Source organism: Crinia signifera, chromosome 5 (genome assembly GCF_055691185.1).
Source record: "Crinia signifera chromosome 5, ASM5569118v1, whole genome shotgun sequence".
Taxonomy (NCBI): domain Eukaryota; kingdom Metazoa; phylum Chordata; class Amphibia; order Anura; family Myobatrachidae; genus Crinia; species Crinia signifera.
Window position 1 is genome coordinate 168,015,149 of NC_139221.1, and position 14,691 is coordinate 168,029,839.

Genomic DNA, 14,691 nt, shown 5'->3' on the forward strand with positions numbered 1-14,691 from the left:
GTATTAAATACATCTAGGGGCCAATTTATAAACCAGTAAAAATTTGATGTGAATGATAAAACAGTGCATATGATAAATGGTGCTCCAGCCAATCAACTCCAAACTGCCATTTTTCAAACACATGGCAGTTGGGGGCAAAATACATGACTCATACACAACAAGTTTTATCAATCCACAATGAGTTTGATCACTCGTTGATAAATGGGCCCCCTTATTTCTTTTTGTTAAAAAAAAAAAAAAAGAAGAAAGGTTCCCAACTACAATCCACGGGGAACCCTAACAGTACAGGATTTCTAGGTATCCTTACAGAGTAGCAAGTGAAGTAATTACGTTCACCTGTGGATCATCTGTCCTGAAGAATGGCATATGGAAAATCTTGGTGTTTCCTGCCGACAGTACTTCGGAATATGCTAGGAATGCACATTACTGTTTCTGCTGCTAAACAGGTGATAACAGAATACTGAACAAAACAGTCTGAGTTTCGTAAAAAGATAAACTCTAAAAGGAAAAAAATTGCAGTACTCCACACTAGAGAGAAAATTCTTATTCATTTGGCAACCAATACTTTAATGCACTTCTTCCAGTCAATTGCGAATTAAAGTAGGCATCTGTTTCCCAAGTGTAATGCTTGCAGATGTTTTACTTCATTTTACCACCAAAGTCATTAGCGATCGATATATTTATGATACTTGTGTTCAATCCACTTTATAAAGCTATTTTATACACAAAGACTTCACTGCTTTGAAGGCTACAGTGCTTATTCACTTGGGTAAAGACCAATAAAAGGTACAAAAAAGGCCACTGCTTTTAAAGTTAATGAAGATGACGTCACAAAGTCGATTTATCATGAAGCTGCTTGCTTCTTTTCTTGAAGATTTTCCTTGAATTGCCTAGAAAATAATAAAAGAGAAATATTTCAAGATTTCCAAACAATGTTTTTTGATGATTTTTTTGCCTGCATAAAAACACAAAAAAGTCCTTTCAAAGGTGGTAAATATTCCAGCAGGCATAACAAAGTTTACCAGACTAACATGTAGAAAAAATGAACCCAACCTGAAGTTGTTTGTACATTAATATAGATCATATTTGTGGTTTCATGCAGACATAATCTAAACATCTTTAGTTATCATATATATATATATATATATATATATATATATATATATATATATATATATATATATATATATATATATATATATATAGTGCCCGTGTGTCTAGAAAACACTGCCATTTGATGGCAGTGAGTGAACCTACATATGTTTCCTTCACACATGCACAAACACAGAGGCATTAGCTTCAAGCAGGCTTACAAGTTTGTAATAGGCATACAGGTAGTGGTAGATGCTCAATTAGTTCAGTAGCATTTCCCAGTTTGTAATAGGAGAATGGTTATCAAAGTTGTGTGGGTGAGTACTGTGCATTGTAGAATTATGTGTGCACTCTGACAGTGGGCTTAATGAATATAAAAATCTAAGGTTTATGAGAAGATAAAGACCCTGATTGTGAATCTCAGAGTGTGTGCCTTATAACAAATAATACAAGAAACACAGATCGGTAATGTCAACACTTTAAAAACTACTTTGTACAGATAGAGCAGTAGGGGTCTGGTGGTCGGATCAGCAACCGCCAGCCCCCGGGAGCTCCCCATCGGTCCCTGTCGCCTCCCAGCCGGTCCCTGCACCCCCAAAAACCCTGCCCTGAAGCGGAGACATGCAGGGTTCGCAGACCCCGCCGCCAGAAAACTGGAACGCACGTGTGTGTGTGTGAGAGACACTCGTGTGTCCCAGTCAGATGGAGTGGCACTCGCCAGCAAGCCCCAGCGTTGGCTGAGAGGTGCTCCATCTGTATAACCTGCACATTCACTTTTATATATAGAATGAAACCACTGTTAGAGTGCACAGATATTTCTCCAATACACAGCGCTCACCCAGCCTACTTTGATCATTTGTAATGGAGGCTAGTCACAGATCTGTAGAATGACCAGCATGTCTCCATCCCCATAGTTACACCACTTCGGTCCGCAGGTCCGTATTACTTCAGACGTCTGTATCTCAGGTTACAGTTTGGTTCTATTCGAATTATGGAGATTTTTGTAAATTCAACATTAGATTTGGTACTTGTGTAGCTTCACGGCGGCAGGCTACACTACGTTTTCAGCATAGGGTTAGGGTTTAGGGGTCCAGTAGCATGTGCGTCTCATGCACAAAAGGGGGGTGCGGTGTGCAAGTGCATCATGCACAATAAAGGATGCATTTGCCAGTGCTCCATGTTACATACTGGCAAATGCATCCATTGCAAAACCCTACAATCCATACGCGTCCTCCCGACCTGTTCATCCCCCCACTATCTACGTTGGCGTGGAGTTGATTTTATAAAAGCATGGAATACCAAGAATAGCGAACGACAAGAGAGAGCACCCAGGTCCGAGACCCGCATCGCTAAAGCCAGTGCCAACAGTAAGACTGTTTTCCAGGTTAACAGCCGAAGGCCAATAGTATCCAGCGGCTCGAAAATATCTGATTTGAGATAGTCCAGGACTAACGATAAACTACTTCTACTGGAGCTCGCACCGGAGGTTTAATCTGGAGTACACCGTTTAGAAAAGTCTGAACTTCTGGAAGAAGGGAGAGTCTGCGATGAAAAAACACAAACAAGGCCGACACTTGGACTTTCAAGGAGCCTAGGCGAAGGCCCGCAGAAAGACCCGATTGCAGAAAAGACAGGAGACGGAAAAGGCTAAACACGGCAGCTGGAACAAAATGCCATTCACACCATGCCACATAGGCCCTCCAAATGTTGTGATAATGTTTGGATGTGACTTCCTTTCTGGCTTGCTGCATAGTAGGAATCACTGACTCCGGAATGCAACTCAACAGCCACACCGTCAAACGAAGTCATGGTAGACACATGGTCCTTGGAGCAGAAGATATGGACAGAGGGGGAGCCGCCAAGGTCGATCCACCAGAAGGCCCCGTAGATCTGGATACCACATTCGGCCAATCCGGAGCCAGCAGGATGACCGTTGCTTTCTCTCGATTGATCCATTTGAGAACATGTGGAAGCATAGGAAACGGAGGGAAGATGTAGATCAGGTCGTAGTCCCACGAAGCAGTCAAGGCATCAGTTTCCACAGCGGCCGGATCCCTTGCTTGAGAGCATTAAGTTGGAACTTTGATATTCCTTCTGGAAGCCATCATGTCGATCTGCGGCAGGCCCCAACGATGGGAGAAGACTTCGGGATGCAGCGACCACTCCCTCTGATCCAGGTTGTGGCGGCTGAGGAAATCCGCCTCCCAATTGTCTACCCCCGGAATGAATATGGCTGAGAACGCAATGGCATAACCCACTGGAGGACAGGTCGGACCTCTCATGGCCCTGCGACTGCTTGTTTCTCCCTGACGATTTATATAGGCCACTGCTATGTCACTGTCGGACTGGATCCGAACAGCCTTCCTTTGCGGGAGAGAAGTCGTCTGGAGAAGAGCAAGGCGAATGGCTCGAATTTCCAACAGATTTATTGGATGGTTGGATTCCTGGGGGGACAAATGGCCCTGGAAGTGATGAGTTGACCACCGCCCCCCCCCCCCCCCCCGAAGACTGGCGTCCGATGTCAAGGTAATCCAATCCCAAATCCTGAATGGGCACCCTTCCAGAAGATGAGGAGATGTGTCGAGCCACCACTGCAAGGAGAGCCTGGTCAAGGGAGACAGAGTCACCATTCTGTTCATGTGAACATGAGACTCTGACCACTGAGGCAGAAGGTCCAGCTGGAACGTCCGTGAGTTAATACGACTGAATGGAAGAACCTTGAAAGAGGCGACCATTTTCCCCAACAGGTGGATGCAAAGACGCACTGACACCCGCCGAGGAAACAATACCTTCCTTGTAAGATCCTGAATGGATAGAATTTTGGGTAGAAAAATCCTCTGCTGCGCCGTATGCAAGATGAGGCCCAAGAAGGTCAGGGGCTGTGTGGGACAGAGGTTCAAGATCCAGCCATGATGGACCAAAAACTGACACGTCCGGTGAGCATCCTGGATCAGCCGATCCGGAGATTGAGCTTTGATCAGTAGGTCGTCTAAATATGGCACAACTGTTATTCCTAAGGAATGTAATTCTGCCACCATCACTGCTATCATTTTTGTAAACACCCGGGGAGCCGATGAAAGCCCGAACAGCAGTGCCCAGAACTGATCATGCTGGTCTTTGATGGGGAACCATAGAAAATGCTGGTGAGGCTCGTAAATTGGGACATGCAAGTACGCATCCTTTATGTCGAGGGACATAAGGAATTCCGCCGGCTCCAGACCGGCAATTACTGAACGAAGAGACTCTATTTTGAACTTGTTGTAGGCCACAAACAAGTTCAGGGCCTTCAAATTTAGGATAGGGCGTGCCGAACCGTCCAGCTTGGGCACAACAAAAACATGTGAATAGAAGCCACCCTGACATTGCTCCAAAAGAACAGGCGCTATCACATTGGATACTAAAAGGCGATGTATTGTGTTGAGTAATACTTCTTGATCCTTTTGCCGATGGGGAAGGCCCATGGTGAAAAACCAGCAGGATCCAGAGGAATTCGCAGAGGATGGAGAACTGAACCCTCTAGACTTTCCTCTGATCTTTGGGGCGCCTCAAATGGAACAAAAGGATGGACCCTGAAAAGGCTTCCGAAAAGGAGGAGCAGCCGATGGCAGAAAAGTAGATCCCCCCCTCGTAGCCTGGGAGATGAGTTTGTCCAATTTAAAAAGGGCCTCACCCGTAAAAGGAAGTGCATCCACCGCCTTCTTTGTTTCAGCTTCCGCCTGCAAGGACTTAAGCCATACAGAATGTCGAGCTGTAACAGAAAGTGCAGACACCTGGATGCCCAGAGCCGCTGAGTCTTTTGCAGCCTCACTCAAATAGATGGCAGCCTTGCGAATATGTTCCGCAAGAGGTACTAGTTCCAATCTGGGCCTGTGTTCGCTGAGACCCTTCGATAACTCCTCCACCCATTTTTCCTGTTGAACCAAGAGGAAACAAAAAAGGAGAACACCCGAAAATAGTCTGTAAACGCCTATCGGCAGATTCCTTCAGCGCAATCGCACCCGGAATAGGCAGGGTGGCTTTTTTGGAAAGCCTGGAGACCGAACCATCCGTCTGAGGCATAATTTCCCACTTATCATGGGACTCCACTGGAAACGGACAATAAGTCTTCAGACGTCTTCCAAATTTTTAGAAGTGTTTTTTCCAATTCTGAGGAATCTAGAAAGGTGAGAGAAGGTTTCTCAGCCCCTTAAAAATGGAAACCGGAGCTGGTGGTGCCTCTTCAGTTACGTTAAGGATAGCCAGAACTGCAGCAATCAGGGCCTCTATTCCCTTGAGGGTGTTCCTGGGGATCCCCCTTCAGGAGGGTCAGTATAATCCCCAGCCAAATCCTCCTCTTCATCCTGGAGATCACCCTGATCCTAGTCAGTAGAATCATCGAGCAGGACTGTAGGCAAAACTCTCTTTTTTGAAGGAGGAGGGCCGACTTCGGTTGTTATGGTTGGTTGGGAAACCGACTTAACCAGAGAATCGACTGACTTAACCAAGTCCCTGGCCCAGGAGGGCTCCGCAGCCATGGAGGACAAATGGGAATGTAACAACTCCCTGACCCTGCGGGGCACAGCTTACTCAGCTGCCAGTGAAGACAAAACACTGGTCCGTACTGAGGGATGGGGTAGGCAGAGCAGCCTGGGCCCCGGGGTCAGACACATTTTGCATGGCTGACAACTTATAACACCCGTCACACAATGCAACACCCTTTATGTCAGGGGTGTCCAAACTTTTTGCGACAAGGGCCAGATTTGGTGAGGTGAAAATGTGGGGGGCCGACCATTCAGCCTGACATTCTTTGAATTATTAATCACATCAGAATGGTCCCCCAGCCTGCCCCTCCTTCACTGTATGTCCCCCATTCACTGTATGTTCCCCACTATGCACCCAGTCACTCTGTCCCACAGCCTGCCCCCCTTCTCTTAACGTCCATCAGTGCCTCCATTCATTGTATGTCCCCAAGCCTGACCCTCCTTCTCTGTATGACTCCCATTCACTGTATGACCCCTATTCACTATGTACCCCACTCTGCCCAAATTCACTGTATGTCGCCCAGCCTGCCCCTGCTCCCCCTTCTCTGAATGACCATCACTGCCTCCATTCACTGTATGTTCCCCAGCCTGACCCTCCTTCACTGTATGTCCCCCACACTGCCCCCTCCCTTCTCTGTATGTTTCCCAGTCCCTTGTGTGAGCCAGAGGAAGGAGAGGCAAAGCAGGCACTGCAAGGACAGGAGATGCTTGAGCTCCCGCTGCTGCCCTCCGCCACTCTGCATGTTACGGGAGCAAGCTTCACCCTTACTGCCCCCCTCCCCAAACACTGCTGTCACTGTGATTGTGGAGTAGGGTGATATACGATTGCAGCAGCAGGGGTAGGACGCCAAACACATCTGACTGTGGTGGCCGGCACCTCCTCACTGCAGCAGACAGCAAGGTAATGGCGTGCTTGCCGGGGCCCCACCTTCAGTGTCCTGTGCTGTGCTTCCAACATCTGATGCTCTGCCCGCTTCTAGCTGGAGGCTGCGGGCCACTTGAAATGACAGCACGGGCCACAATTGGCCCCCGGGCCTGACTTTGAGCATGCCTGCTTTATGTGTTGTGTGTACTGCTGTTTACACAACTTACAAGTTTACAGTTTCACAGAGGCTTTTGAATTGGAGCCCTGTGACATGGCTGCAGCAGGAAGGGAGAGAATAAAAACTTCCAAACACAGTGAGAAAAGGGAAGTTAACTAAAGTAATAGGGGGATAGGAGCACAGCCTTTTCCCCGAATTGAGCCCACAGTGCAATATATAACAAACCCCCAGTGGGGACTCACCAGCATTCACCCAGCACTGAGACTCTGTCTGGGTAGACTGTACAGAAACCGGGATGTCCTGTATGGGAGGGTCCCCTCAAGGCACAAGCCAGCATGGAGGCAGCAGCATGGGCTGAAGGAAGATGGCGCCTGTACCCAGCAGGACACCAGCAGAGAGGAGCACAGAGCTAAGCCCCGCCCCCGAACTTCCTGCTACAGTGCATGCTTATGATAAGTGGCTACTATGCTAAAACGCAGCCTCTCAAATGCTGGACCAGTGTGAAACTGATCCCGCAGCTGCACATCCAAACGTCCCTGGAATGCTCCGTTGTGCGGCGAACCGTGGACCCGGATGCAAGCCGCGTGCAGCAGCCTCAGCACGTGTCCTCAGCAGGGTCCTCAGCACATGCTGAAGATCAGGTGAGTGACAAATGGGGACCCTGACTGCCTGTGCTGCTAATTTTTTGATTCATTTCCCGTAAGTCCCGCGACCTGTTTATAATATTAATATATATATATATATATTTTTTTTTTTTACCCAATAGTGGTATGGCGCCAACAATTATAATGTAAATGTCCAAATAACACAATCGTATCCAATGAAGCACGTAAGAGGAATCTTCCAGCACTTATTTATTGGTCTTCAGAGGATTATCTGAGTAAAATCAACGAGTAGACAGTTTCCAACGCGTTTCGTCTCACAGAGACTTCATCAGGGAAAACATAAATCTTTTTGTGTAAGATTAAAGCGAATGGGTGAAGTGATTAACTCCTTATTTTTCTCCAGTGCCTCTATCTGTTTAAGGCTTGATATATCCTAATTAATATGTCCAATTCTTACTGTGCAATTAAAAAGATGGCAATATAATGCCTAAAAGATTAATAGATAAAAATAATCCAGTTGGCCTCCTCTCCCGCATATTATTTTTACCTATAATGTGAATGGTAGGTCAATCATCCAGGATATGGTAAAAGAACTCCAATGCTGCACCGGAGGTTCCACACTAGTAAGGGAAAGTTTAGCATGCACCCTCTGCAACACCGGTTATCACACTCATTCCAAAAAAGAGGTGTAACGTTCATTTTTTTCTTGTTTAGTTTTATTGGTATTGCATGCCTTTTGCTTTGTTTTTTAATTATTTAATTTAGCACTCTGTTACATTTAATTACTATTTAAACATCGCGGGCTGCTTCTTATACTACATTAGTAAATAAATATTTTTTTTATTTTTTATTACTCTATAGAAGAGTAACCATGTCCACTAGCACATACTCTGCACATACTCTGTTGTGGACGGGGGCTAGGGGGTGCACGGAGGCAGGGGGCAGCCCAGCAGCTTACCTTGGTGCTGGGCTTGCCCCCAGCGCGGCAATCCCGGCACTTGGAGATGAAGTCATCTGCACTCATGTGCAATGCGTAAACGGTGCCGGCCCGGGAACATTCCGGGTTGGCACCGCAATGTAAATAGGGCAAATCCAGGAACCGACCCAAGTTCCAAATACCAGGTCGGTTCTGGAATTGTGGTGTAAAAGTGGTATAATTGAACCTGAGGATGACATGTAAACACAAACTTAATTTAACAATTACTGACATTTCTAAATAAAAAACTTCTGGCTTAGCGGTTCTGTGAATAAAAGAGCACCAGGATTCAAGACAGTTTGGGAACCACTGGCCTAAGGCATAGGCGAGCTCACATTGGCTTTTTTTTTTTTTTAGATGGCATGCTAACTTCCTCAGGGTTGCCAACTTTTACAGAGGAGACGGTCAGCATCACTTCTGGAGGCGGTGCCTAATGGAGACATCATCAGTCCCTGCCCCCAGTAATGCAAATCCTGCAATATGCGGGTCTCAGACGAGGGGGTGGGGCTAAATATGCGTGATTTGCATTCCGGCACCACAGAAAAGACAAGCTAGAAGTACTTCTGCACCTCTAGTGTCTGTGGCACTGACAGACACTAGAGGTGCAGGAGAACCTCTAGCGGCTCTGTCCTTTGCGACGGCAGCCATCTTTGGTGTGGCGCTGGGTCTATAATGCTGTAGGACACTCTGTGCCTCCGCTTCCCACCCCGCAATAAAAAAAAATGTAACTCCCCCTGGGCAAGAGCATTTAACCCACTCTGGCATCAACTACTTAATCCCCTATAGCAACAAGCATGGAACCCTGGAAATGAGCATGGAATTCCTGGAAGGAGCATGGAAAGCCTGGCAATGAGCACGTAATACCCCATGCCAGCAAGCATGTAATCCCCCCTGGCAATGAGAAAGTAGATAAGTGCCACTTATGTGCCTAACAATGAGATTAATCACAGAAAATCATGTGTTAATTGCGATTACAAATTTTAAATGTTGTCCAGTATACATATATATATATACATACATACATACATACATACATACATACACACACACACACACACACACACACACACACACACACACACACACACACCAAGGCTAATTTATATTTCAAGGCCATACCTGATTAATTACAGTCTCACTTACAGACTAAATAGGTAAAATAACAGGTGACTTACTGCTGAATTTGTACTGGCCAAGGAGTTGTTGATGGAGTTGGTACTGCTGAAGTTGGACTGACTAGCATTGCACTGTAAATATTAGAAGCAACAACCAGTATACAAAGTAGTATGGGTCCAATGATCGCTCCTTCCAATCCCAGATAGTAGGCACCTCCTGCCACTGCCAGGCCCGTCAAATAAGGATGACTACCTCTATATTAGGAGAAAAATTACATAAGTAAGGCAAAATAGAAACTGGTAATCCACTTTGCTGCATAATCTTTAAACACCTGAATTATTATGGAGCAAACCATACATGGCACATTTTTCACAATGTAAATTTATTGTAATTAAGTAATGTACATTAAAGTGTGCTGGGGAGGTGGGGAGGGGAGTGACATTGGATGAATTAGCTGTGCTGGTCCCTGTCACACGGTGGCTCTTTGGATTTATGTATGCTGCTAGCTGAGATATGGCGCAACGTTTGAGGGGTATAGGCTCTTTGTCTTCCCATAAGATATTTTTTGTATCTTTTCCTTAGATTGGTTGGCCACCACTGAACTTGGGCATAGAGGGAGAATAGAATAGTGTGCCAAGTGTAGCGAGACACCGCGCACGAAGCATGTCAAGCGCAGCGATCCATGCGAGGGGACGCAGAACATTTTGACAGTGTCCATGTCGAGTATGTTGACATTAGGGACAAAAAACGTGAGAAACTCACATGACCTTTTGACTGTCGACTTGCCATTGTCGACCTAATGCTTATGTCGACCTTCACCATGTTAACCTATTTCATGTGTTGACATAAGCCATGTCCACCAATGCATGTCGACCTAAATGACACATACCCCCTGGGTTAGGGGATCTACAATATTGAATTAGTTGCAAATTCTGTATTCGACGATTGGCAAATCTTGGATTTTTCAAATAAAGAATTTCCCCCATTGGATGGATCGCTTATCATCAATGTCAGGTTAAATCGTCCGATTTGGTCGGGAAAATGGCAGGAGATGTATGGGGGCCTTTAGTTTGTTTACAGATGACTGATAAGGGATGTAAAAACAGATGTTGGTATTCCAGAGTCCAATGGTAATAATTACATTTACATTACATTTAAATGTAGCCAAGAAGCCACTTCTTTTGACTATAAAGGAATTGGGTACTTATGTATTATCTGGACTCCCATGTTAAATGCACCCCATTTTTTCATACCCCTACTATCCAACTACGCATGGAGTTGATTTTATATAGTGTGGCGAGCGCAGCGAGCCACCGTGCCCGAAGCGTGGCGAGCGCAGCGAGCCCCGCGAGGGGACGCGGTCTCATAAGAAAAACGGGAGTCCAGATATTACATAAGTACCAGGAATTGCAAAGACTGCAGTAAAACTTAAATCCTATTACAAAAGACATTTACACAAGCCCCATTTATAATTACAAACTTACCCGGATATATCAGAGTAGATTGCGGTATCTACACAGTAAGTTGGCAACAGATGACACAGAAGTAGTAATACAGCTTTGCAGCTTGCACCTTGGGAAAACCACAGGTCCAGAACAGCAGGTATAGCAGCCCAATATGTCCCCAGAAATGGCACTGCTCCTAGAATTGCTGCCAGAGCTAGAACACACAAGTAAAGAGGATCTATACATATGAATCTTTAATTTCATCATTTACTACAGTACATGAAAATGCTGTGAGAAAAAGGGTTTATTTTTTCCTTTTCTGTAAAACAGATAAGGCAGCATGCTAGCTCAGTTACTTCATTAAAAATACTTGTAACAGTAGGTTACAAAAAATACTTAGAGTTGCGTTACCTAGTATTTAACATACATTCATTTAAAGTAGCCTTTACGTTCTCATTTAGTGTGTACATTCAATATCTTTAACAATGAGTGCTCCTGCGTATCGTCATCTGAACATTTACATGTACCTTGTTAACCCTTACCCTACCATAGCCTACTTAAGATCTGGATGCCTCCAGTCGGAATCCCCGGAAAACAACGGATTATGCTTACCGATAATTCCTTTTCTTCATAGAGATCCCATGGCAGCCAATACCTAGGGATTTCATCCCTCATCCTCGAGTTAGACAGGTTACTTTTTTCCCTGGAACCTCCCCCCTCAGGTATAAATCCCTGCTCCTCCCCTTCCTAGGTGTCTTTCGAGTGTCTCCTTCACATCAGGTTCCTAGGGAAAAAAGAGATAACAAGGGAGGGCAACTCATGGCTGCCATGGGATCTCTATGAAGAAAAGGAATTATCGGTAAGCATAATCCGTTGTTTTCTTCTACGATCCCCATGGCAGCCAATACCTAGGGAAATACCATAGCAAAGAAAAAAAAAAAACTCTTGACATGTATTCCTGGGTCCCTCCCTCTTTTGTTAATTGCCAAGAATTTAATTGTCAAGCACCCCTTGCAGGACCTGAGTTCCAAACCGCGGCAGAGATACGTTAAGCTCATAGTGCCTTGCAAACGTGTGCACTGACGACCAGGTCGCTGCCTCACAGATGTCCTTGATTGAAGCCTTCGCCTTCCAGGCCCAGGATGTCGCCACCGCCCTGGTTGAGTGTGCCTTAATTATGGACGGAACCTCTTTACATTCTTTCTGATAAACAAAGGTTATCAGCTCTCGTATCCATCTTGAGATGGTCTGCTTTGTTGGTGGCAAACCCTTTCTTGTCCCCTCCGGGATTACAAATAGATTCTTAGCTCTCCTTGCATCCTTCAATCTCTCTAGGTATGTAGTAATTCCTCTTACCACATCCAGATTATGGCCCTTATTCTGATTGATGCGGACTTTACCGCGTTCTTACGGATAGCGTCTTTACGGCGTCTGCGCATGCGTGGAGAACGCTACGCGCATGTGCCACGCCTTGACTCGGTACCAGTTCGGACAAAGCCCGTCCAAAACTGGTCCCCGCAATCAGTCGGGAAATAGGGGCGTATTATGGGCGTCATGCGGAATGACACATGGGCGTAGTTTCAAAGTGGGCAAAACGGGGCGGAAACATGGGCGGACACGGGGGAGTACACTTATGTTGGGGGGCGTACATTCGGAAACCACTCCGAATGCACGCGAGCAAAAAGGGCTGAAATGTGCGGTGTCCACAAGTGTACTATTGCTTTGCGGACACCACTCGTTCATGCGGTAGGCGAACGTACGCCTAATGACTACAACCATTAACACCTGAACCCAATACAATCTACTCCTTTACTCATTACTCACTAATAGGACGCTTGTCAGTGCTTTAATTGAAACCATTGCACTTCAATTGCTGTAAGGGTTAATGTGTGCAATGCATGTGTTAGGCATGCTTGTAAGGATATATTGGAATCTAATTGATTCCATTTCCAAATAAGCAGTTTTTTATGAGGATAGGTAATTGAATAAGTGGGTCATGTGATGTCTTGCAGAAGATACTTCATAGTGGGTTGTTTGGCGTAAATACTCCGCTTACGTGCGGTAGCACCGCTTGGCTCCCGGTCGGATGCGGTATTCCCGAGCATACTCTGTAATACTCTGTAATACCGTGCCGAATCGGAGTGTTTCTCCCGCACACGCATGGTTTGTATGTCGTCCGTAAACACGCCCTGTTCTTAAAGAGTGAGTCCGTCCGAATGCGGAGGACACGTGGGCGTTTCTACGGACGATGGCCGCACGCGGCAAAACACCGTGGCGTGCGGACCGCTCCGTAAGAATGCGGGAATTTCCGCACAGATCAGAATAAGGGCCTATGCCATGATTCCTCCTCCTTAGTTTCAGGATTTGGATAAAACGCTGGTAATGAAATCTCCTGATTGAGATGGAATGATGATACCACCTTGGGTAGAAAGTAAGGGTTCGTTCTTAGTACAACCCTATCGGGCATGACCTTGATATAAGGCTCCTCTGCCCAGAGTGCTTGGATCTCACTCACCCTCCTAGCGGAGGTCACTGCCACGAGGAAGACTATCTTCCATGTCAGGAATTTCAGGGATATCTCAGATAATGGCTCAAATGGCTCTTTCACCAAAGCCCTTAGAATCATGTTCAGGTCCCAAGGTGCTACTAACGACTTCATTGGAGGCCTTAACCTCTTGATAGCATTACCGAACCTTATAATGAGGTCCTCTTCTGCTAACCACCTGTTTAACAGGACACTTAGTGCCGAGATTTGCACCTTGAGGGTTGCTGTGGCCAGACCATCAAAGAAACCTTTACATAAGAACTGAAGTACTTCCCCTGTAGGATTTTCCTCCAACTGTTCTTTTGATCCTCTCCAATTTATAAAGGCTCGCCATACCCTATAGTATACTGCAGAAGATACATCCTTCCTTGCATGAAGAAGGACTGAGATCGTTTGGTCAGAGAGACCTCTTCTTCTCAGAGACTCCCTCTCAATCTCCAGGCCGTCAATGACAATGCCGCCGGGTCTGGATTACTCTGCTGACCCTGCACCAGCAACCTCGGGATTATTGGGAGAGTCCAGGGCTCTTGTATGGACAACCTGAGTACTGTCGCAAACCAGGCCCTCCTGGGCCAACACGGTAGTATCACGATGACTTCTACCTGGTCTTCCATTATCTTTTTCAATACTCGGTGGATCAGGGGAAAGGGGGGAAACAGGTATCCCAGTTGGCACTCCCATTTGACCGAGAAGGTATCCACTGCCGATGTGTGGGGTAGAAAGTATCTAGAGTAGAATTTCTCTACCTTCCTGTTGGTGTGCGTCGTCATCAGATCTACGTCTGGTCTTCCGAACCTCTTCACCACTTCCTCGAACACTCCCGTGTCCAATTCCCATTCCCCTGGGACTACCTTGCTTCGAATGAGAAGATCGGCCAATATGTTCTCCTTTCCAGGAACAAAGACTGCTGTAAGAGACTTTACTGATGCCTCTGCCCATTTTAGTATCTTGGACATCACCACCATCAGATCCTTGCTCTTCGTTCCTCCTTGGTGGTTTATGTACGCTACTACTGTAGTGTTGTCCGAGAAAATTCTCAGATGTGAGTGGATCACCCTGTGACCAAATTCTCCTATGGCTCTCCACACTGCTTCTGCCTCTCTCCAATTCGATGACTTTGTACTCTCCTTTCCTGACCAAAGCCCTTGAACGGTGTGCTCTCTGAAATGAGCACCCCAGCCTGACTGACTGGCATCCGTCGTTATAATCTGAAAGTGAGGTAGATACAGAGACATCGCCCTTTCGTTCAGGCTTGACTCCATCCACCATCTTAAGGATCTTCTTACTGCCGAGTTTAACCTCATCCGGCCTGAATAATCGCCTCTCCCCTTTATCTGAGGTAGAACGGC

The 14,691-nt window shown here is 46.1% G+C and overlaps 1 protein-coding gene across 5 annotated transcripts in view; it reads right to left on the minus strand.

Moving 5' to 3' along the window:
• Positions 1 to 231: 231 nt before the first annotated feature.
• The window catches only part of TMEM245 (transmembrane protein 245), an 82,654-nt gene continuing 68,194 nt past the window's right edge, over positions 232 to 14,691 (minus strand). For 4 of the 5 annotated variants that reach the window (XM_083188263.1, XM_083188261.1, XM_083188260.1 and 1 more), the window contains 3 exons: positions 10,837 to 11,011; positions 9,412 to 9,606; positions 232 to 890 (listed from right to left, as the gene is read on the minus strand). In XM_083188263.1, the coding sequence (XP_083044389.1) occupies positions 845 to 890; positions 9,412 to 9,606; positions 10,837 to 11,011 (416 nt within the window). In that variant the 3' untranslated portion in view covers positions 232 to 844. Of the gene's footprint in view, positions 891 to 9,411; positions 9,607 to 10,836; positions 11,012 to 14,691 lie in introns of those variants that run through there. The other variant, XM_083188264.1, reaches the window with a different exon arrangement.